The following is a 23,894-nucleotide window of genomic DNA, read 5'->3' as shown; positions in this document are numbered from 1 at the left end:
GGCCCCCATAGCCCCCATGCCCCCCTACTATACTTGTCCATTTTGCCTCAGTGTTTGCTTATCTGCCGCTTCCCCTAGGAAGCCAGTTCCACAAGGGCAGGTGCGCTGTCCATCTCGTCCCCTGCTGTGTCTGCAGCACTGAGCAGGTGTCTGGCACCTAGGAGGTGCATCTCACCTGTTTTGAGCCATGCACACCTATATAGAAAAAATCTCCGGGACCATTCACTGGACTTATGGGGGAGAACAGAGCGCTTTACTTCATCGTCGAGACTACACCACGGTTCACAAGGGGGTCATTGCCTCTTGACTTCATCTTCCCACTGATTAATTAATGAGTCTTCCTGCTGATAGCTGAGGTTGTAAGCAGAGGTAAGTTATCCAGTTCTACATCAAGCCAGAAAGAAAGCAATGGACAGGACTATCTCAGAGGCCCCACTGGTCTGTGTGAGCCAGCACACACACAAGTGGGAGGACCAGGGGGAAACGGGACCCTGAGCAATCCAGGCACAGGGAACAGTGTGCTAGGATCCGGGACCTGCCGTGGCGGAGAAGTCCAGGCCAGAACAAGAACATACACCCCACGAGGTCAGAGGCTCCTTCTGTTTTGTTTAGCCGGGCACAGCGATATGCCAGAAACAGTGCCCAGCACATAGAAACAAAGATCCATTAAATAGAAATCCACCAGCTAAATGGGATTCATGCAGCCATTAGACATGACGCTATAGACCCAAAGGTTCTCAAACGCTGTGAGGTGAGAAATCAGGTGAGAATCACACCTGGAGGGCGAGTCCACTTCTCTTTGTGTGCATACATGTGCATCTGCATAAATGCCTGGAAAACCAAAATGTCAACAGCAGTTACGGTCACATCTGACGGCAGGGTCAGGGGTAATTTTGACCTCTTTTTACTTAACCATATTTGCTAATTTGCTGGGTGCGTGTGTGTAAACGTATAATGTTGTCATGATAGACACATTCCTTCATTGCCCTGGACCTCAGAATATGAAGTTCTTTCCTCATTTCAGACTCCTCACGAGTCCCTGGGGTTTCGGCTGGCAGAGCGCTGAGGGAGGAGTGACAGCAGCTTGCATTTCTCAGCCTCCTCCCTGAGACAGCCGGCAGGACAACCCACTGAGCAGACTGTGGTGCCCCGGGACAGCACCACAGGGCAGAGGAAGGTAAGGGCAGGGAGAAGCTGGAGGGGGTGCTCAGAATTCTGAGGAGTGTAACCAGACCCCGTGTACCTCTCTCTATGCTACTGAATTATTTGGCTTTGTTAAGTGGGCTGCTTTTAAATATTAAACCAAGACGTTGTAAACAAGGTTTGCAACAAAGTCCATGAGAAGTTGGCATCTTGCGAGGGGAAGAGGAGTCTGGGATCTGACTAGTGAGGCATTTTATCCGGTTAGTGCCGCTCATTAAATTACCTCCCCAGTGTTTAAAGCCACTGCTAACCACACGACGGACCTTCTTAGCTTTTCCCCAGTGAAGCAGCACAGACTGGCCAGCTCCGAGGCAGGACACCATGGCTAAGAAAGTGGCAGTGATCGGGGCCGGGGTCAGCGGCCTGGCCTCCCTGAAGTGCTGTGTGGACGAGGGGCTGCAGCCCACCTGCTTTGAGAGGACAGGAGACATTGGCGGCCTGTGGAGGTTCATGGTAAGTCAGATCTCCTTGCTCCTGGAACAGACCCTGGGGCCACTGCAGGGGGAACGGTAGCTGCCAACAGCTTTACTGGGAGGTCCTGTGGTTTCCTCCATGCAGCTCTATAGGGGCTGAAGGAGTCGGCTGGCATCCCTCCCAGATCACCACAGCCTGACCCACACACCCAGGCAGGTAGGGCACCTTCTCATGGGCACAGCCACTGTCCTGCAGCCCGTGTTCTTGCCAGTCTCAAGGCAGCTGCTGCTGCAGAGCATCATACAAAGAAGGAGGGTCTGGAGCCTTTTCCAAGTACCACTTCTATTCTGTCACCGAGCAAATCTTTCTCAGAGAGTGTGTTCTTATTACTGGTGACCGTATTTTTCTGACAGATAAACTGTGTGTGTTTGCTTAGCTTCACTGATGATACTGTAGTCTGACTGATGGGAAACTAAATATATTTTTAAATAGATTCTGTTTATTAGTTTCATTCTATTAGCCAAACCCAAATACTGGTAATGCTATCCACCCTTCAGCATTTATATAAGAATTAGAATGACACACAGACAACTAAAATGATGTCTAATCATTCCTCCCCACAAGCTTTTCAGTAAGAGCCTGCTTGTCCCCTCCCACGAGTTACAGACACCCCTGTGTTTAGTGTTCTCAGCTGCAAAGTGTGGACAATAACAGGAAAGAGTAATCATCTCATGCTGCTGTTTGAAGATTAAGGGACATAATTCATGTGAAGTTAGAACCGAAACATCTGCATTTACAGTTACAGACAAACAAACAGAACCGGAGGGGTTAAGGACTGAGTCACAGTCACACAGCCAGAGGAACTGGTTTCCAGACAGACCCCAGTCTCCAGGACTCCTCAGTGGCTGCACCCTAGTTACGACCAGGCCCTAACTTGCATTCCTGCCCAAAAAGACTGAACCAAACTTCCACTCAGAACACAGAGCGACAACTTTAGGATTAGTATCAGGTACACCTAAGTGAGGGATTCAAACAGGGGGGAACCTCCCCGGCAGGAGCTGAAGGTCTGTGTGCACAAAAAGCAGACTGTGACATCAGCAAAGGCCACCCACGGGGTCCCCACAAGCTACCAGTAGGGGTGGCAAGGATACCTGGCATACGCACTTGCCAGTTTGAACTGAATTTCATGTGATATGGGTTTTTTAACCCTGGGTTTCTCCGATGTATAGAAGACATACTTGGAAAGGTTCCTAAAAATATTTGAACACCAGCTCAGACTTACTGAATCATAATCTTCTGAGGAGGAGAATCTATTTTTAACCAGAGTCCCAAATAATGTGATGAGACAAATTTGGCACACAGATCATATAAATACCAGATAAAAATCCATTCATCCAACTATCCAAACGCCCTCAGAGCTAATGGTGGAAACACTGATCCTTACACAGGCCAGGCAACTGCAGACAGGAAACTGGACGACAGCTGAATCCACCCATTTCTTACTAACAGCTGGTCGTTAGAATCGTCACAGCTTTTCTGAGACGGTGAGACAGTAAGGCAGTTGTCCTGCTTTCCCCAAAGAGCTGGTATTTCTGTCTACTCTAGGTTCACATATAGATTCCATGTGGTATTCTTTTACTCCAGGTATATTTTTTAACCTAAGAAAGAAATGTAAAATTGTAATCATTTTATTACCTGAGTTGGGATTTAATATTGAAGTGCCCAATGTCCCTTATTTGATAATCTTTAATTTGGCAGCTGAAGTGGTGAGAATTATTTCAGTGGTCTGTCAAAAAATATGATCTGGTGAATTCCAAGAAGGTTTCTTTCTGTCCCAAAATATTTTTTCCTACTATACTATTCCTGGTACCTAAAATTTCAGAATTAGAGATACCTTACTATGGGTTGAAGAGAAAAGTTAGATTGAAATTTACATTAGTAAGATACATTTTATGCCTCATTAGATATAAAACAGCTAAGCATATGACTCCCTGAAAACTGTAACAACTTCATATTTCAAACCTCTTTTAAAACTATGTCCAAAAGAGAAATGCAAAGATGTCTCTACCCAGAGAAGACAAAGAATCTTCTTGCAGAATGAAGTATAGGACATGCAGAATTTCACAGGCTGTCATGGGGCCCCGGGAGGGTCTCGGCTACCCAGAAACTGCACTGCCCAAGAGGGGAGCCCCCCCAGGGTGCAAGGGCTGCTGGAGGCCACACCTCACCCGCGAGCTGCACCCCTCCCCTGCTCTGCGATTGAATTTCTATATTTACACCAGAATCTTCTGAAGATCACTTAACACATTTAGCGGTGAGGAGTTCAAAGAAAATTTGAGAATCCTTGTTCGTCCCCGAAGGGGAGGGTGCTGAACCTCCCCAGAGGCTCTCCATCTCCCCCTAGCGCAGCTCTGGAACACGGCGGGTGGGGGCAGCAATCCTATTTTTTGCGCTTTCCTGCAATGGTAGCACCTGCCCTTCACCATCTCGCTTTTACTCACAACACCCCTGGGAAGTAGGGATCTCATTATCCTCATTTGCATATGAAAAGAAATAAACAAGTTGCTGAGGACAGAGGGTGGAAGCAGCACAAAACCCGATGTTTTAAAGTCCTGTTTCTAGAAATTCACATTTGTGCCTGTTAAACATTATTTGTTTTTATCCTTGGCCAAGAAATATTTATTTGAAATTTCAATCCCCTGTCAAGTTTTCTATGCCTCTGTGCTTTGGATACACACAAATTTGATCAAATTGTATTTGTCTTCACCAAAATTACAGATTTAAATGCTAATGCCAGAAAGATGAAAATGTGCTTTTGTCTTGATAGTAAGAGAACAGGTTCGTGGAGACGGAGAAAGCAGAGCAAAGGGCATGTGTGGAAGCTCGAGACAGGTTCCAGCAGAGGACAGGAAGCCACTTGACATGCCTGGGTGGGGTGCGGGTGGTGGGTGTGGCCTCCTCACAAGGACCTCTGGGCCTGCCAGTGAGTGTGCACCCTTTACCGTATCAGCGGTGAAGAAAGTGGGCAGTATCTGAGCCGGGGAGTCCAGAGGAGGGCTCTGTCACTGATGAGGTGAAAGTTTTAGGGAAGAAAGAGCCTAGTGGGGAGATGGCAGAACGCAGGACCCTCAGATAAAGGTGGTTCCAACGTGCGCTGTGCATGAAATCACTTCCGAAACCCAGATGTCTGTCTGCGCATGAGCCAGACCTGCTCAGACTTTGTATCTCAAAGCTCCTGGAACCCTTCTACAGTCCACAGACTGGCACACATGGGAGCCATAATTTTCCCTCAGGGTAAAGAAGTAAAATTTTTACTGCAGGGTAAAGAAGTAAAAAGTCTAATCACACTTATTTCAAGCAATGGAGCAGATAGATATAAAGTCCACCTGAAAGAGGGGAAACAGGAAATGATAGTGTTTTTAAAGAATACAATTTATTATTTCCACCCACTGAGAGTAACTATAGCCGTAAGAACAAAACATCTATTGGTAGAGGTCAATATAATGTTTCCTAATGCAAAACACTAATTTATAAGTTTTGTAATTCACATTTGTAATAAGTGAATCCATTTTGGGTGTCTGAGCTTGTTTCCTCTTATAGATTAAATATTACCCTTATAAAACTTAGTTTAGCTTTTACAACCTTTTCATTTTTATAGAGTCAAAGGTAAACTTCAGTCCAGCCCATGATCAAACGGTCTGAACCAGCTCTGTTTTGCCGTGTAGTCTTCTGACATCTAGAAAATTCTGTATTGGGAAAACACTTTGTCATATGGTCATCAATCTTAAATAAGACATTTGCAGCAAATTCTATCTGCTAGGAAATTCAGATGATTTGTCTGCATTTGTGCTTAAAAATTCTCTGTAGGCAGTGCTTGTATTTTAAGTAAATACGTGAGTTAAATCTGCCTGAAAGCTGTATCTCCTTGTCCTTGTCTCTCTCTCGGTTGAGAGCAAAGTTTCTCACCTTAAAACCTGCCTCCACGTTCCCATCCTCAGGCCCAAATGCATTTTAACTCAGTAGAACGATGGGCTCCATGGGGATGAACCCTACGGGCCCTGTGTGTAGCTTACCCCTAACCCCAGACTCAGGGCCCAGGCAGGAGAGGCCGTCGGTACATATTGTTTAATAGTAACAGTCATCTTCCCTGTGCGGCCCTGGGCAAATGCAACTTCATCCGGAAGACACGCACTTCAGCCCACAGAGGAAGAGGCACATGTAGAGACACAGCTCCTTTTAACAGCTGTGCGCCAATCCACCCAACAGCAAACAGCAAACAACACCATGACTCTCGCTCCTCAGAAAAAGAACTGTGATGTCCTCCTCAATCACTCGCATATCACACAAGTAAAACCCCACAGGGGAGGCTTGTCTGGCTCTGGACGTGCAGCGAGCTTGGGCCTCAGAACCAGCTCTTCTCACCCCTCTAGGACCCCTTAACACGGACCTGACGAGCCAAGCCCATCAAAAGTGCATATTTTGGCCATGGTGTAACTGTCAGCTTCAGCTGACCTGCTCCAAAACTACGTTCAGTAGAATCAACTGCCGTGGCCTGCAGGCACTTGGTCAGGCCCTGTCTCACGCACTTCATCTTCCCTCATTAAAGCCTTGTAACCTTCGCCTAGTGTTGGGATTGCTGATGGACTCACCTTACAGGGGAAATCCCACCCACGGCTGTATGGCCTCTCAAGGCGTAGTCAGGGTGCCCACCCAGTCGGCATCCCGAGCCCACCGTTCACCTCTCCTCTGTCTCACATATAAAATCATCTGACCTTGAAAAAACTTAGAGCCTCTTAGGCTTGTGAAACATTTCCAACTCTGAGAACGTGGTTGGGGAAGAAACTCCGGCTTTCCATCCTACCGAGGACAATTGTGTGCAATCATGCTGGGATGCCCAGAAAGAGTTCTGCACATCGATCTGACGTCTTGGGCATGGCCAGGCTTGCAGTCCCTAAGCAGGGGCTCTGGTGCCCACGGGTAGGGTGGACGCTCAGGTCCCGACCTGTCCCGGCTCAGGCAGCCAGAAAGGGTTGGGTCCAAGCCTGAGCCTGACCCCAGAGACCAAGCTCCTGCCTGACCACACTGCCTCCTTCAGTGTCCCAAAAATCTAAGGAGCCTCAACCTAAAGAGGGGACAGAGAAGGAACGATGTTCTGTGAGTAACGACAAGAAAGGAGTGCACACAGCCGACCTACTGTGGTGCTGGTGGGATGAGAGTCCACTGTTTACTTTCCTGTACTCTGTGGGAGAGCCTCTGGTGCTGTGAGGTAGGACTGAGGGCCTCTGGGTAATTCCTGGGTTCCCCAGTGCTCCCACTCCCATGCTGGGGTCACCATGACCACCGCCTGCGGGGTTTAGACCTCCAGGTCCACCAATGCGTGTCACTAGCAGGCAGAGTCAAGCTGAGACCTAAGGCCGTCCCTTCCTCACCTGGGGCAGGTTGATCTGCATGAAGTATAAACCCAAGGACGGACAGTAAGATTAAGATGGGAACACTCGCTGCCCCCAAATTCTCCCTGTGTCCTCTGACCAGTGTCCCAAAGTTCACTGGTTCCTGAAGAGGCGAGAGAGGTGAGTGTTGCCCCCCCAGGGGGCATTTCAGGAGGGCTGGTCATCACAATGCCTGGCACTAACTGGCACAGACTGGGGACACCAAGTATCCACAGTGTGCTGAGAGGACCATCCTGCCCCCAACCCCAGTGGTGGCCAGAGCCCCGGGAACAAGGCTGTGGGGGCCCAGGTGGGCACTGTGGGGAGGGTCTCAGGTTTGGAAGGGCGGGAGGCCGTGCACTTTCCTAATACACGGCGATCGTGTTTTCACTTGATCCTTCAGGAAAACGTTGAAGATGGCCGAGCAAGTATCTATCAATCTGTCATCACCAACACCAGTAAAGAGATGTCCTGTTTCAGCGACTTTCCGATGCCTGAAGATTTTCCAAACTTCCTGCATAATTCTAAGCTCCTGGAGTATTTCAGGATTTTTGCCAAAACGTTTGATCTTCTAAAATATATCCAGTTCCAGGTATTGTACTTGGAGAGGGGGGCATGGTTTCATCTGCTTTAGTTCAGCTCATCTTTAAATAGAGAAGCTCCTCTGAAAATGAGAGAAACTCACCAAAACAAAGTGTTCCAGCCAGTTATCTGCTGGAAGAGGACAGCGTGACAGAGACCTAAACCAGCCCCAAAATATTACAGGTTATTGCAGGGGCCAGAGAAGAAAACCGCCTGTTAAAATTAAAGGTTTGAGTGATGGTGATATTGGTGATGAAACTAATATCTATAACCACTAATATTTAACTAGTATTTAAACTAATATCTACAACTACTGACAGCTCATAGCCTTGAAAGGATGTATGAAAAAATCAAATTGCTGGTTCTTTTTCTTACCTTCTCTGTAGAAACAGGATTTCTTAGAAAATGTACTAAACAACCTCACTACTCTCCATTCATCTCAGAAGCCTGTAGAAACTATGTTTGCTATTTTTTTGGATGAATTTAACAACACAGGATGGCAGATCATTGTACTGTGTAATCATGACTACCTTCCTGTGCTTCCTCAAATGATCCACAAGAAAAAAAACAATATTCTCACGAAACATGCTGAATTGGTGTCAATAACCTAGATGCTGAAAACTAATAACTATGCTTAGGAAATAAAATTTAAATCCTATCTCTGAATAAATACCTGTTAGGGGGGTTTTTTGTTGTTGCTAACACATCTCGTTTTCTCAATAATTTTAGTTTTGGTCCAGAATTATATTAATTGGTCATAGCTGGCCTTGGTGGAAATCTGTATTTGTAAGTATCATTACAATATCCCATTCTGTCCGATGTAGTTTCCCCCCCTCAAAATTCCTGGTAGAGCCACACTATGGGTGACAGATTCTTTATGCCACAAGCTTTTATAAGTGTCCACTCAGCTATCAACCTGCATAACAGATACACTGCCCTCTTACGACATGTGATGCCTGTTCTTGGAGCTCGTGTCACACGACCGAGGGGGCTCTTCCTCGGTTACTGCGTTCTGGAGGCCAGACTAGGGTAGGGGGCCTGAGGTGGCAGAGACTGTGAGGTGCTAGGGCTCAACTCAACTTGTAAAAGGCTCCGTTGTGTTTCTAAAACCCTCCCTCATCATCCTGAAGGTGCTGGTCCTGGGACCACAGTCAGATAGCAAGAATCCAGAGTTATAGCTAATAGGCTGTTCTGAGCTACAACCCCAAAGTCTTCATTCTCAGCTGAAGATACCAGACATCTCAGTCCTCTCACAAGCCTTATACCAATTTTCCATATACATTTTTTAAATCAGAACAGCTTCAAATTGGGCAACCCAGCATTGGAAAAAATATCTGAAAATTTGAAAAGCATGTGTAACGCCCTCAAGTGTTTGCAAACAATAGAGGGAGTGCGCCATTGCTCTGGAAGCTCTGCTTCCCTTGCCACGGGTTCTTAAATACAGCAGACGTGCCACCTTTCTGCACACCTTTAGAAATTCACAGAGCTCCAGACAATGACCTGCATCGAACTTACAGCAATGAGCCACTAAATGATTTCATCCAAACGAGATCACGAACCATACCGCCATAATCTGACTGTAATCTGAGCACCACCGTTCACGGGGTGCGGACACTATGCCGGCCCCGTGCTGGGCACCTCCCCTGCAAAGCCTTCTCTAACTCAGCCTGCAAGAGAGGCAGCAGATTCTCGACAACCACAGACCATTCTGCCACTGAATGGCGGGCGTGGTGCCCTTCCGTGGCTGGCCCGGACCTCGCCCTCGCTCTCTGTGTCTCAAATCCGCACTCAGCCCTCACAGTCTGGTCCCCATGGCTGAGACAGGCCCTGGCACAGAGTAGCACCCCCTTGGTCGCTCCCAAGGAAAGGACAAGGGCTTGCCAAGCAGCCTTTGCTTTGAGTCCTGCAATGCGCTCAGATGGACCCTGAATGGTCACACTGTGTGCCCGGCCCACCCCGTCCCAGGGCTCCACCATGGCCCCGTACGCCCGAGTATTCTCAGCGGTACCTGCTCTTCCTTCCAGACCACCGTCCTCAGCGTGAGAAGGTGCCCAGACTTCCCATCCTCTGGCCAGTGGGAGGTGGTTACCGAGAGCCAGGGCGAGGAGCACAGCGCTGTCTTTGATGGGGTTTTGGTTTGCAGTGGCCACCACATCCTCCCTCACACCCCATGGGAGGCATTTCCAGGTGAGGCCTGCGGGGCCCCAGCTTCTGGAGTAGGTGCTGTGGGAGTGAGAAGGTCCCTCCACCCTTCAGGGCTCTTCTGGCCTGTCTTGAATTCCACGCCATGGGGCCCCCAGGCAGGCAGACGCATGGGGCTTACATGGTATCCAGAGCTAAGGGGGTCTGGGCTTCAAAGGGAAGCAAAGCCGTCCACAGGAGGGTGAAGAAGGGCACATGTCTGCTAAACGAACGTCTGCTGAGCTGCACAGAGCCCACGGGGTGCAGAGAGGAATGTCAACAGACAGCCTTTGCCAGGCCCCTGCCCGGCCCCAGCCCAGCTCACGCGTACTGTAGTGTCCGTGGGGATGGCACCCTCTCTCTGAATTCTTTTAGGCAGTTAGTGCCAAGGTCAAAGTTTCTTCCTGAGTCTTTCGTTTCTTAAGAACGACAATCATAAAATAACCCACATGCTGAAGAGTCCCACTTGGGGGTGTCCGATTTTGCTCCCTAGGCAGAATGAGCTGTGCAGCTGCTCAGGCTCAGTGAGGATTCGGGTAGCACAGGAAAGGCGGAAGGACCCCACCACTGCCCTCTATTGACCTCTTCGGGTCTTTGTGATACAGGACGTTCAGCTGAACTCCAAAGTCACCAAATCTCTCCAGAATTTCAGAGAATTCTCGCCGCACCGGTTCTCTGTTGTAGAGGCCCTCTGAGTCCCGTGCCTACCTTGGCCGCGCCCTATCCTGCCAAACACCTGTGACTTTGTTCCATCCTCAGAACCTTCCCCATGGACCGGGTCACGGGCGAGTCCTGGAAATAGGTGCTCCTCCAGGACCGTGACAGACTCGGAGCAGGAGTAGGGGAGAGTCGGGCCAGGGAAGCTGCAGCTCTGCATCCTGGTGCCTCCCAGGTACTCAGAGTGGGGGCTTCCTTCCCAAGGCCCTCAGGCAGACACCTGGTACAGGGGCTCACAGGCCAGCCCCCTGGAGCTCCCAAGTCCCGACGGCCTCCAGACATCCAAGGAGTCCAGACAGGCCTAGGTCAAGGAAGGGTGGCCCGAGTGAGGCCTGGCCTATCAACCAGGACTGAGGCCTTCTGATCCAGAGCAGAGGTTCTCAAACAGAATCACCTGCAGGGGCTTCAGACACATGACTTGCTGGGCTCCACCCCTCGCATTTCTGAGAATTTGCATTTCTAGCAAGTCCCCAGGTGGTGCTAATGCTGAGGGCCAAAAACCCCACTCAGAACTAATGATCCGAAGGCTCCTCTAAGCAACCCGCCCTCAAAGACAAATACTTTAATGAAGTTGGGTTTTCCTGGGGAAAGACACAGAGAAGCCTCTCTTCAGAAAGGCCTGTCCGGTAAGGTGATGACTTCCTGCGACCTGGGAAACAACCTGTGACCTCGACGTGCCTGGATTTCAGTTCATTTTAGTTTTTCTTTGCTTTTGCAAAATAAGAACAATCGATGTTTTTCCAGTTACTACACAACCACAGTAACAGCACTTCACCCTGTGTTCAAGACACCGTGAAAGTGAATGTGCTGCGTGACAGCAAAGTAAAGTATGCAGCCCAAAATAGCTGTCAGAAGCCAGTACCTGAGTCTGCCCGTCCATCAGACCATGTGCTTGCTCCCTGATGAACGTGTGAGCCACAGCCTCCTGAATCGACCCTCTGGGTCCTGCCCCACATGCACAGCCTGACATCTCATACACGCTTCGTACTTGGAGGGTGCCTAATGGCCTCGCTGTTGTGAGAGGTGGGGAGGCAGCGCAGACGACTGGCCCCAGAAAGGAAAAGCGAGTGTGGTTTTATTGAAAATAACTTGACATGGCTCAGAGACTTCTATTTTTTTCTCCCAAAGGTATCGAGAGGTTCAAAGGCCAGTATTTCCATAGCCGCCAGTACAAGCGCCCAGAGGGGTTTGAGGGGAAGCGCATCCTGGTGATTGGAATAGGAAACTCGGCCTCAGACGTCGCTGTGGAGCTCAGCAGGAAGGCTGCTCAGGTGAGACGCGCTCTGCTCACCTGGGGCCACGGGCAGGGGTGTCCAGGGGCCCCCAGCTGTGTGGCCAGGGCCACATCCAGCACCCAGTGTGGTGTCAGAGAAAATCCAGAAGCAGAGTTTGCTCCCCGCTCTGCCACAGAACAGCCTGGAACCTACAGCCGGTAATTGTACTTCTCTGGGCTACAGTCCCTCCCCTTGTAAATGGGAAGTTTGGACCAGAAGATTTGTAGCACAAGAGGCCTTATTTCTACCCAGAGAGCTGAATGAGCTGACCTGTTCATGTTTGGGGCATTCTAGAAATTTAGTGCATATCTGACTCTATTTAATATGTAAATGGCCCTTAGTTACCCAAGGTTGAAATCAAAGACCAAACAGATGGGAGAGTTACGGACCAAGACCACAGGCACTTAAGGCCGCTTGGGGCCTGAGGCCTTCCCACCCCTGTTACCCGCACACCTGCTCAGCACCTGAGGGTCAGAGGCGAGTGGTACAGACACAGACAATGCCAACAGAGGTGTCTGGGGACGGTGGAGACAGAGTGCCTTCTGGGAGGACAGAGCCAGGCACCAGTGGGGAAACGGCCGGGCCCCCTCCCAGAGCACTCCCTCTGGACAGAGCCTGGGTGGCGCCCTACTGCCCTCACACCAGCCTCCTCTGCCCAGCCACCATGGCTGCACAGGACCCAGCATGGCCGTGTCCACAGCCAGCAGAGGTGGCTGGTCCTCAGCCCCGCACTTGAGGGCCTGGAGCTGCCCAGGGGCAAATGTGATGAGCAGGCACGCTGCCGCCCCAGAGGGCTAATGGGGGGGGGCAGTGCACACGGCCTGCCAGCCACCCAGCGGGCCCCATCTGGGGCAGAGCAGGGCGCTAACCCCAGGAGGAGACTTACTGGGCCAGGGAGGTCCTCACCTTCTCTGTGAAAAGAGAGACAAAGCAGGGAATGCCGCTGAGCCTGGGAAGGGACTGACCCATGGGCTGACTGAGCTGCCCACCAAGGGAAGCCATGCACCAGACCTCCGCATGCTTCAGGACGGCGGTTTGGACTTAGAATGGGTGGGGTCCTTATGTGGGTCTTGCCGTGTAAAAAGCCTGTCTGAGATGCCAGGTTCATTATTAAGAAACTTCCTGGGCTGCATTTGTTTGCCTTAAGGCTCCAACAATCTTTAAAATAGGGTGTCTCTTCAATACTTATTTGATGAATAACATAAAAGATAGTTGTGATAAAACCCCCTAACAGAGCCCCATGTCCTCCCAAGCCTTCTGTAAGAAGGCTTACCTTTGTAGCAGCTACATGCAAGGGACACAGCCAGGCACGTCTGCAAAGCCTGAAGTCACAGCCTCAGCCCCAGAGTCCTGGTGTGCCTGCTTCCCTAATGGAGATTCTCATTCATAAGCACAGGTGCTACCACAGTCCAAAAGCACCACTCAACATGCTGGGATGGTGCTTGCTCCATGCACACACTTCCCCACCAAAATCACACTGGCCCTCGGCCTGAGGCACGGGTCTCAGAGGAAGCAAGCCAAGCCTCAGGTACATCACCCTGCTGCAGCCTGTGGAGCTGGCCAGGCTAGACTCCCTGCACAAGGGTGGCCACAGCAGAAAGAGCGAATAAAATGGAGAAGCCACGATGAAACATGGATTGGTCCTAAAGCAGAAAGGCAGACACTAAGTAATGGGACGAGGCATTCATGGACCTATTTGAGCACAGTATCTGATATCCAAAGTTTTGCCAGGTCCACCTAAGGGGAGGGAAAAACCAGGACGTAAGTGCATCACCCCGCCCCACCCCAGACGGACAATCCAACCGTGTTTAATGCGGGTGCTGTTGACCAGGCTAAGGAGCTGGGGCTCTTCCCAAAAGTTTATCCAAATTCCAGTTCAGTCCAGATGCACAGCACTGGACAGAACTCCTCTCCTCCAGCTGAATTTACAAAGGAGTAATAGCTGGCGGAGCTTGTCACTAGTCAGACAACATGTTAAGTACTTTCCATATATCATCTCACTTAATCTGTGCAATGATCACATGAAGTAGGTGCTGTCATTAGCCCCTTTTGTGAAGAGAGAAACAGAAGCACAGAGGAGTTGCAATAATTCACCTAAAGCAGCACAGCATGTAAGGGGTGGAGCTAGGATTTAAGCCCAGGTAGTCTGAGCCCCCAGTCCTGGACGGAGAGTCCATGATCTCAGACCCCTAAATGAATCTGTTTCCTCTCAAGCGAATTTTATTTAAGTGTCTATCAAGGACAGCCTCATACAACAGAATGCACAGACCGGTGTGTAAAATTTTGAGAAGCGAGTCAAATATGCTTTTGGATAAGGGGGGAGTGACAGGAAACAAGGTAAATATATATTTGAAAGAGATGTGGATATGTTTTGAAAATGAGGGAAGTCTGAGTAAACAGACTGAAGAGCACATCTGCAAGGGGATTGAGATGCGTACTTGAAGATAATGCAAATCACAACGTGAGTTCAGAGCTTTTAACTTTTAAAATTCTGAACAATGTTCTTTTAAGCATGGGAGGAAGCCGATTCCTAGTTGTGGCCACTTCAGGGGATAAAGACCCATACGTTCATGCCTCTATGCTCATTAGGCTGCAGTCAGATGTTTCCTAGGATTATAACTGTTCACCTTCACTGCAAAAGTCATGTGGGTAAGAGGAGGGAAGCACATCGAACCCCAAGGGTGCACGTGGTAAAAACATGCAGACTTTAGGACTAGTGTTAGCCCCAGATTCTCTCGTGTGTCCATGATGTTCCCAAGACTTGCAGCCTTCCTGTCTCAGTGTAAACACCACTGGGTACCACTTTTATGATTATGTGCCATGGAGCTGTGAAAACTGGAAGACTTCACTTTGAGGTCAGTCATCTTTAAAACGGAGCATTTCAGCCAGTCTGGGGCCATACATGTGACATATCACCTGCATGTAGATTCTCCCAAAGGGACGAGACCTGTTGTAAACAGCATTCCTTCCTGCTTTCCAGGTGTTCATCAGCACCAGGCACGGTTCCTGGGTCATGAGCCGCATCTCCGAGGACGGCTACCCCTGGGACATGGTGTTCCACACCCGGTTCAGCTCCGCGCTCCGAAACATCCTGCCACGATCGGCTCTCAAGTGGATGATGGAACGACAGATCAATCAATGGTTCAACCATGAAAATTATGGCCTTGACCCCGAAAACAAGTAGAGTCACTTTGCTTTTTATGGTGTTCCCACAGCTAGGGAAGGCCGCCAGGGGCACCTCTCTGTGAGGGGCCACATTGCAAGGCAGCCATTCAAACTAGGACCTAACAGTATGGGGGTCCCATAGGTCCTGAGTCTAATTCCCTATCTGTTCTGTGTGCCCTTTAAGGAGATGAAATAGGAACGTTATGAGAAGCAAAACAAGGATTATGGGAAGAACTTCCTATTACTCAGAGTTGTCCAACGTTGGAAAAGGCTGATTGAAGATATTGTGGCCTTCCCTTCAGAGGAGGGTGGTGGGAAACGTGCCCTCAGTTCTCTGCCTGATAATTCAGGCTTGGCTGACACTGTACATGCAAGGGCCCTTCCCACGGGCAGTGTTTGAGAATGTACTCACTGTCCATGAGCCAAAGAACAAGTCTCTGTTGATCTCAAAGTTAAACATCACCGATCAGATAAACAGAAGCAAACATTATGTATGTTTATTTTTCTTTGGTCGATAACAGGCTCCTTCCCTTTAAAAAAAAAAAAAACAGAAGAGTTTTGGAATCTTCCAACAAATGCCATGTGACTTCTGTATTTTGAGATCGGATTCATGTATTTTTTTTTAATGAGTTTCAAATATACAAAAAAGGGAATTCCAGAAATACAAGTGGACTTTGCTCTGTCACCCGTGGTATCACACACAGGAACTCCATTGACATTTGGCATCAAAACTTAATTTTTCTTTTAACTTTTTATTAAGGTATTATTGATATACACTCTAGGAAGGTTTCACATGAAGAAACAATGTGGTTACTACATTTACCCATATTATCCAGTCCCCACCCACACCCCAGTGCAGTCACTGTCCATCAGTGCAGCAGGATGCCACAGATCCACTGTGTGCCTGCTCTGTCCTACACTGTTCTCCCCGTGACCCCCCACACCATGTGTACTGAACATAATACCCCTCAGTCCCCTTCTCCCTCCCTCCCCACCCGCCCTCCCCCACCCCTCCCCTTTGGTAACCACTAGTCCCTTCTTGGAGTCTCTGAGTCTGCTGCTATTTTGTTCCTTCAGTTTTGCTTTGTTCTTCTACTCCACAAATGAGGGAAATCACTTGGCACTTGTCTTTCTCTGCCTGGCTTATTTCACTGAGCATAATACCCTCCAGCTCCATCCATCCCCAAACTTAATTTTATACATTCATTTTCACACTGATGCCTTAATACGTTTCAAAAATAACAGAAATGTAATAAATTTTCCCTTTCTTATGATCAGATGGAGATAAAATGGAACAGCAAGATAATTAAAGGCAAATAACCTCAAACAATGGTAGAAACACCGATGGGATAGGGACCCCAGGGAGAATCAGGGGTGCACCCTGGGCACTGGCATTCCATCTACACCCTTGGAGCTGCCTTCTCTTTGAAATGCTTTTTAACCACATCGTGTTTTCCCTCCTTTGCTGAGGGTGGAGTTTGGTGACACGAAGATGAAGTCAGATAGGAAGGTTTGGGGCAGGCCAACTGGCCAAGTTAGAAAGTCATGGATATTTGAGAAACCCCCCTATTCTCAGAGCCAGCCCCACACAGAAGCGAGAGAGCTCAGATCCCTCGTTAAACCCCCTTGTGGGTGTCCTCTCCTGCGTTTCAGGTACCTCATGAAAGAGCCTGTCCTAAATGACGATCTCCCAAGTCGTATCCTCTGCGGGGCCATCCAGGTGAAGCCGAGAGTGACGGAGTTCAGAGAGACTTCTGTCGTCTTCGCGGACGGGACTGCAGAGCAGGACATCGAGGTTGTCATCTTTGCAACGGGATATACTTTCTCTTTTCCCTTCCTCGACCCGTCACTTGTTAAAGTGGAGGATAATATGGTCTCACTGTACAAATACATGTTCCCTCCTCACCTGGAGAAGCCAACCCTGGCGTGCATTGGTCTCATCCAGCCCCTGGGTTCCATTTTCCCAACTGTTGAACTCCAAGCTCGTTGGGCGACACGAGTTTTCAAAGGTAAGTGGTGAGGAAGTGAGTAGCTGAGGACACACACACACACACACACACACACACACCCTACGAGGTGCTGGTTCAATAGCAAGTGTATGTGAGGAGGTTGCTGACATCAGCTGCTCGCACAGGATTAACATCCTAGCAAGTTAGCAGAGAATTCACAAAAAAACAAATGTCTGCAACCACCCCTTTAATTACAAGAACAGGGTGTAGGCAGAAGGGTGGGAGATCGTTCTTAGAGAAGGGGGGCCAGAACGCAGGAACCAGGCTGGGTGCACCAAGAGCTGGAACGTGGAGGGCAGACCAGCTCCCCAGTCTGCCCACACACAGAAGTCATCCAGGGCCCTCAGGGGCCCTGATTAAGTCTGGCCTGAGCCATGTGGTCTCCACTTCAGGAAGGTCTCGGCCAGAGGACCCAGTGACAGTTTATGAGCACAGAGCAGATGTTGTTCAATATGGTTTGGGATTGAGCATTTCAGCATTAGAAGGAAGTGGATGTGCAGAAGAGAATGTGGGGTCTCAGAGCCCAGCAGGGAGTTTCCTACAACAGCACCCACTAAAGTGGGTGCAGCCCAGGCCAGGCAGAGACAAAGCGCAGAGGGGCTGGACACCAGAGGCGGGGAGGGGAGAGATGGCGTGACCTGCCGAGGGGTGCTGTGCAGGGAGACGGGGGCACAGGGACAGGCGGTGGCTCGCGGCCTTCCAACAATGGAAGCCGGGTCAGCACGGCCCGAGTGGGGGCCCCAGGAAGGAGGCGCCAGTCTGAGGAGACCCCAGTGCTGCGCTGGGTCTGGACCCCTTGACCCTGAGGCAAGCCATCGCCAGGGAAACTGACTGTCACGTGGTCTAAAGCTCAGGGACGCTGTGGCCAGGGTGGCACACACGGAACAGCTCTGTCCACCCCCTTTCTCTCTCCCCACTGCCCCACCTCGGCTGGTACCTCTCCCCCCAACCCCCACCAGGTTTACTTCACCAGCCTCTGAACCCGTCTCCCTCCCACCCTTTGAACCCTCCTCCCTGGAGCCCATTTCCTGAGACCCAGCAGCGAGCTGGAGATTTCCAGAAGGCAGCCTGATCTTGTCACCTCCGGCCAGAATCCACCTGGTGGCTTCCCATCACCCTCGGCGAGGCACCCTCCCTGGTCCTCGGGCCCCACCGGCTCCAGCTGAGCCCTGCCCCCAGGGCAGCCATTGTGGACCTCCGGGGTGGTGCCGGAGGCCAGCAGGAGGCAGCCCTGCCTGGGGAGCCCCAGCGGGGGTCCAGAGCTCAGATGTAGGAATCGGCGTATTAGCCAAACCCCGCCTCACAGCAGCCTTTTGTTTTCCAGGCTTGTGTGCGTTGCCCTCAGAGAGGACCATGACTATGGACATTATCAAGAGGAACAAAAACAGAATTGACCTGTAAGAGTGGGGTTTTTGTTCTTTACGAGGAGCAGCTCCCCTCAAAGCACAGGGATCTAGCTGTCCCAAGAACTACCTCGCAGCTTCTTAAAAATGCAAATTCCTGGGCCAGCTCAATCAGACTCTCTGGATGAGCCTGGAAATTTATATTTTTATGTTCAACCTGGGTGACTCTCACACCTGCTAGTTTAAGAACCAACCACTTAAAGATAGAAATTTTCCCATCAGAGCATTTTTCCTGGACTTGATTCCCCCCCTGTTCTGTGTGATGCCCATGTTAGGTCCTAGTCCCTACACTTTAGGGCCCCCCACAATCCAGGATGGAGAGGGAACGGAGCTGGGGGGGTAGTGATGGTAATGCCAGGGTTCTTGTTCATGAAGCCGAGGAATGAGCTTCACAAACACTCAAGGTAGGAGAGCAAGGGACAGGCGTTTATTTAGAGATAAAGTGACAGGACAGAGCTCCTGGCTCATGCCAGGAGGGGACAGGAGAGTCCGTGGTGGTGCGTTGTCCAGGGGATTTATAGGCAGTTGAGAGACGAAGAGTTAGGGAGGTGGATCTACTAGATGGTCTCTAAGTGTTTATTTTTAAGGAGACACTAAGTTTCTTATCAGTTTTCCAGACTATTTTGTGGAGTTAACATAAGAAATTTACTGTTTTGATCCTTTCTCAGAATAGCAGTTTCTTGGTTTGGGAGCATATCAGTCAAGGCTGCTTGTCTTGCTTTCAAGGTGAGCTGAGTTACTGACTTGATTAGGGCTGGAGGAGGAAAAGCAGCATCTGGGTAAAGTTAAAGATAAGCTGGGCCTCTTAGCCGCTGAAGTAAATTTTACAATAGCCTCATTTAATTGACACAATGAAGACACCGGGCTGTGCTGAGGTATTTTCTTATCTGGGGGATGTTCAAACATTCTAGGCCAGGTTATTCCTGGCTTTTTAGTTTTAACTAATCTTCACTGAAGAATGCTTATATTCCTAGTTTAATATTTTACTTTAGAGAATTAATGTGACTCTGACTTTGCTGAATTGTTTAATACGGAGTTTTGGAAGGGGTCTTTTTCCGGAGGCCCCCACCCTACTCTGACTGCACCCACGGTCCCTGTCTCAGTGGGGACAGCAGTCTGTGAGTCTTTGGGAAGCCAGCAGGGGCCCCCTCGGAGGAACAAGACGGGGGTTGGCATGACGTGAAGGCTCAAAGCTCACGCCTGGTGAGGATGTGGAATGCATTCCGGGGTGATGGGTCCCCTGGAGGCCGGCGAGAGGCCTCACGTCCTACACAGGGCTCACCTCCTACTCAGGCTTTGACCGCCTGACACTGGCCAGCACCTACGGCAGGCCAGCCAGTGCCGCATGCTTTAGCGACTCAACAGGCAGATGGTAAGCGTCTCCCTGGGGCGCTGAGCTAGGCTTTCACCTCCTGCCCCCCTCCCCGGCTCTGCAGCACTCCTGACTGTGTGCACTGGCCTGGGGACCAAGCTGCTCACTAAATGCCCCGTGACGATCTCGGCCACGCACCTTGCACACTCCCAGGCCTCCGTGACCCTGCGGCATGCGTCCCACAGCCTCCTCTCCATCTGAGATGGGCCTCCGGATGTAAGCGACGCCCTTCACCAGAGATTCGCTCAGACTCACTGGCTGTCTGCTCACTGCTTCCTTCTTCCAACAGCGGCCGAGCGCCTAGGGTTCCTCCACAGCTTAGCCCCTACAGTAAACATGCCCTTCTACTTTTTTCCATAAGGTTTGGGGAGAGCCAGAGCCAGATACTGCAGACCAATTACATCGACTACTTGGACGAGCTCGCCAGAGAGATGGGTGCAAAGCCAGACATCTTTTCCTTCTTGTTAAAAGATCCCAAACTGGCTGTGAATCTCTGTTTTGGGCCCTGCAACTCCTATCAGTACCGGCTGGTTGGGCCTGGACGATGGAAGGGGGCCAGGAATGCCATCTTCACCCAGAAACAAAGGATACTGAAGCCGCTGAAGACACGGGCTCTGAAAGCCCCCTCTGGTCTCCCAGTCGCCCTCCTGCTGAAAATCCTGGGGCTTCTTGCTGTTGCTGTGGCCTTTCTTCTCCAGCTACGGTGGTTCTGATCTGTCGGCACAAAGCTTTTGGCTTTAGTGTTAGCTGGTACCTGTTGAAGAAAAAAAAGAGACTAGAAGAAAAATTATTAGATCTGAATATTAGAGCTGAGAGGAATCATGTGAGAGGCAACTGTGGAGAATTAGCAGAACGGGGTCTGTGTGTAGCTCTGAAATGGTGCCGTGAGGTCTTTTTGCCATTCCTCCCTTCCTTCAAGACTCTCCGTAAATGATAATGACAGGCACAGGCTGAGTGACGCTGCCAGCCTGGCTGACACGGGAGAGTTGTGGGGACAAAGGTAGAATCATGCAGAATGAAAAGCTGGAAGAATGTCCTCAGACATTGGGTCATGCTCCAACTGCTTGGTGGGGAGCCGCTCAGAAAAACTGGGGAAGAGATTGAGGGGTAGGCTTTGAAGACAGCAGCCTTGCCCACACAGATTTCTAGGGCCTCACATTGAAAGCTGAGCAAACAGCCATGTTCCTTATATTTTTCCTATATCTTGACAGAAACATTGCTTTAAGAATAAAACTGAACATGCCATGATAGCTTTACATATATTTAATACTTACCATAGACCAGACACTGCTGTGTGCACAGTACATGTTTAATTTCATTTCTTTCCACATCAGTTCTGGGTGGGTACATTATGCCCATTTTGCAGATGACGAAGCCAAGACTCAGAGCATCTGGGTAACATGCCAGAGACCACTCTACTGGTCCTGCCATTGGTTGGAACCCAGGTTTGCTTGACTCCTGAACTGAAGATCTTAACACTGCCCCTAATATACTTACTTACAAAAACCTCCATGACCATAAACTAATTAGCAGTTTATTTATAATCAAATATATGTTACATTTAAAGGAACTTCAAGTAGAAAACAGCATCTGATTAGTTTTCTTTGTAGTACTTTGTTTCTATTTCAGCAAGACCTAAAAAGTGTTTGAAGGAATTTACAATGAAAGACACCTATACAGTAACATTTAAGATAATCACTGACACATTTTGAAAAACAATGGAGGAGGGTTAATAAAAGCATTATCTTGACTGAGCCTCTTCTGAGTCCTAAGTTTATAAATAACAAAGGCAAAAAGGGAAACAATGTGTAATTGTTGCCATCTGGTAAAGGAAAGCATTCCAGTTTGTTAGGAGAGACAGATATTTTCTTAAAACTGAAGTTTTAAAAAAGACAAGTAATTCTGTGTTGACATACTTTGAGAACATACAGATAAGCTTCTGGTCGTGGAACATCCACGCTGCCCTCTGTCCATGACCTGCTCTCGGAGGTGGACTCTGCCTTCAGCCCAGTCCCATGAGTTCCGGAGAGAAAAGGTCAGAGATCAAAGACTTAGGCAAATTTCTCCTCATTCCTCCCAAGCCTGGACATTGTGGACTTCGGCCTGGATTTACCCCTCAAGTGCTGGAGAACAACAAGGCGGCAGAGCCTCTGGTGGGGGGGACTTTATCTTTAAAGTCGATTGAAATGACACTGGCATTCAAACGCAAGATTCTTTTTTCATCGCTTTCAACGAATTTGCAGACGATATACACACCTAGTTCTTAGTTGGAAACTCATGACTTTGCGCATTATTAAAGAGTATTTGCAAGCCACTGTATCAATAATTCTATCATCATGCCTTTATGGCAAAAGTAGGCAAACTACTGGCTGTGGAACAAATCCAGTCTGCCCTGTATTTCTGCAAGTAACGTTCTGTTCTTTCATGGTCTGTGGCTGCTTGTAAGCTAAAATGGCAGAGTGAATACACATCAAATACTATGTGGCTCACAAAGCCTGAAATGTTTACTGTCTGGGCCTCTGCAGGAAAAGCCTGCTTTGTAATGAGCAAGCCTTGTCCTAACTGTTTTCATGATTCACCTGTTCTCCTTACCACCAGCCAGGGAGTAATCAGGGTTGTTTATTCCCCTTCCTCTACGGTGGGAGAGACTGGGAAGTAATACTTGGCTGAGGCTGAATCAGTGGGAAAAGTAGCTCCAGTCGGACAAAATTATGGTTAAATTCAGTCCTTGAAGATTTAGAAAGAGGGTGATCTCTTGGAATCCTTCTAAACATCCTGCTATCTTTTTAAAACCATAAGCAGTTCATTTCCAGAGTCTGAGGCTGAGGAAGGAGGACACATCCAGCCCCTCCTGCCTGTGTACACCCTGGAACACGCTGCTTTTCAGACAAACCACTTAGGATGGTTTGTTGTGAACTGCGATCCCCCGACCCACTGTGTGCAGCTCAGGGAGCTCGCAGAAGCATATTCCAGAGTGCAGGGGCAGCACCCAGACCCGCTCAGGCAGAATCTGTGCTGGAACCGCCAGTCTTAAGATCCCTGGAAGATTCCTGGGAACGTTAAATTTAGGAGCCCTTGTTCTGGGTTCTCTCCAGGAATCTGCCTTCAGAGACCAGCCCAGGCCTTCTCCACCCTCGGGACAAACTCCTTCCTCCTCAGGTTCTGCCTGGTGCCTCCTGCTGGGCTTGCGATGCCCCCCCCAAGGGTTAGCTGGTGACCACCCTCCCCCGTGTGACCCCCTGGGAGGCCTTTTACCAACCTTACACGTAACTGTCTTTCTCTGTATGACAGCCCCTTGGTTTTCCCTACCAAAAGCCGAGTATGTCACATTTGTCCTTTACAGAAAAATAAAAGTATTTTCAAAATTAAATGCTTGGACCATGACATATAACAAATTCTAAAAAAAATTAAGATTCTTTTCAGGCTTAACCCAGAGAGAATCGGGCATTCACATTCTAATGAGGAGTTCCTCCTGGAAGTCAGGCTGCTGACCTGCCCACCCCAGGGTGGGGCTTCTAGCTGCTTCCCTGGAGGCCTAGCGTGCTTATGGGGGGGTGGAGGGGGGACACAGCTCACCTGCTCTTGCTGCTTCGCACCTGGCCATGGATCAATAAAACTGAAAACACAGGCTCCTGAGATTAGATCCCACTTAATCCAGGTCGGATGCCGCAATGAGATGAAATCCAAGGGTTTTATGAAGGAAAATGCCCGTGTGAGGGCCCAGGGGGCACAGATGACTGATGATGGCTGGTCAGACAGCAGGGCGAGTCTGAGCCCGCAGAGTCAGAGAAGCCCCAGATGGAGGCACCCGCGCTGTGGGGCAGCCTGAGCGCACGCAGTGGGGCCGCAGGACGCGCTTGAGCAGCCAGAGGCATCCTGCTCCACTCCGAGCCACGTGCTGCGCCTCTGCCGTCCTGTCCCCAGTGGGAGAGGCTTGTGGAAAGAGGGCCTGGGCGACAGATCAGCTGGGCATGTGGTGAATCGCGCTCCCTGCAGTTAAGAGACCCAAGAAGCTCATTCTCAGGCACCAGTCATCATGTCGTCTCTGCAACCAACAAAACAGTGGGATTATGGCTTTAGATTAACTCACCTCGTTGGTCACCTGTCACTTCCACAGCCAAATCTAAGACACGGCGCACCTTCTG

At 49.6% G+C, this 23,894-nt stretch overlaps 1 protein-coding gene across 5 annotated transcripts; it reads left to right on the top strand.

Moving 5' to 3' along the window:
* The first annotated feature begins 946 nt into the window (after positions 1 to 946).
* FMO2 (flavin containing dimethylaniline monoxygenase 2) lies at positions 947 to 21,504 on the top strand. Of its 5 annotated transcripts, none has more exons than XM_036901088.2 (9): positions 947 to 1,177; positions 1,475 to 1,656; positions 7,450 to 7,638; positions 9,653 to 9,815; positions 11,655 to 11,797; positions 14,781 to 14,980; positions 16,619 to 16,974; positions 18,299 to 18,371; positions 20,111 to 21,504. In XM_036901088.2, the coding sequence occupies exons 2-9, from the start codon at positions 1,525 to 1,527 to the stop codon at positions 20,460 to 20,462; spliced, it is 1,608 nt and encodes a 535-aa protein (XP_036756983.2). In that variant the 5' UTR covers positions 947 to 1,177; positions 1,475 to 1,524; the 3' UTR covers positions 20,463 to 21,504. The 5 variants fall into 5 exon arrangements, with proteins under 5 accessions (XP_036756983.2, XP_036757015.2, XP_036757052.2 ...); XM_036901120.2 differs by having other exon boundaries at positions 1,435 to 1,656; XM_036901131.2 differs by lacking the exon at positions 947 to 1,177 and adding an exon at positions 1,186 to 1,403.
* The last annotated feature ends 2,390 nt before the right edge of the window (positions 21,505 to 23,894 follow it).

Source organism: Manis pentadactyla, chromosome 19 (assembly GCF_030020395.1).
Source record: "Manis pentadactyla isolate mManPen7 chromosome 19, mManPen7.hap1, whole genome shotgun sequence".
Lineage (NCBI taxonomy): Eukaryota > Metazoa > Chordata > Mammalia > Pholidota > Manidae > Manis > Manis pentadactyla.
The sequence above is the reverse complement of the archived record's forward strand: the minus strand, read 5'-3'. Positions and strand labels throughout refer to the sequence as shown.

Excerpts from the sequence above, each read along its gene's own strand:
- FMO2 (XM_036901088.2), top strand. The coding sequence starts at position 1,525 with ATGGCTAAGAAAGTGGCAGTGATCGGGGCCGGGGTCAGCGGCCTGGCC. Across the intron at positions 1,657-7,449 it reads GCGGCCTGTGGAGGTTCATG|GAAAACGTTGAAGATGGCCG; the intron begins GTAAGTCAGATC and ends TTGATCCTTCAG. Across the intron at positions 9,816-11,654 it reads CCCATGGGAGGCATTTCCAG|GTATCGAGAGGTTCAAAGGC; the intron begins GTGAGGCCTGCG and ends TTTCTCCCAAAG.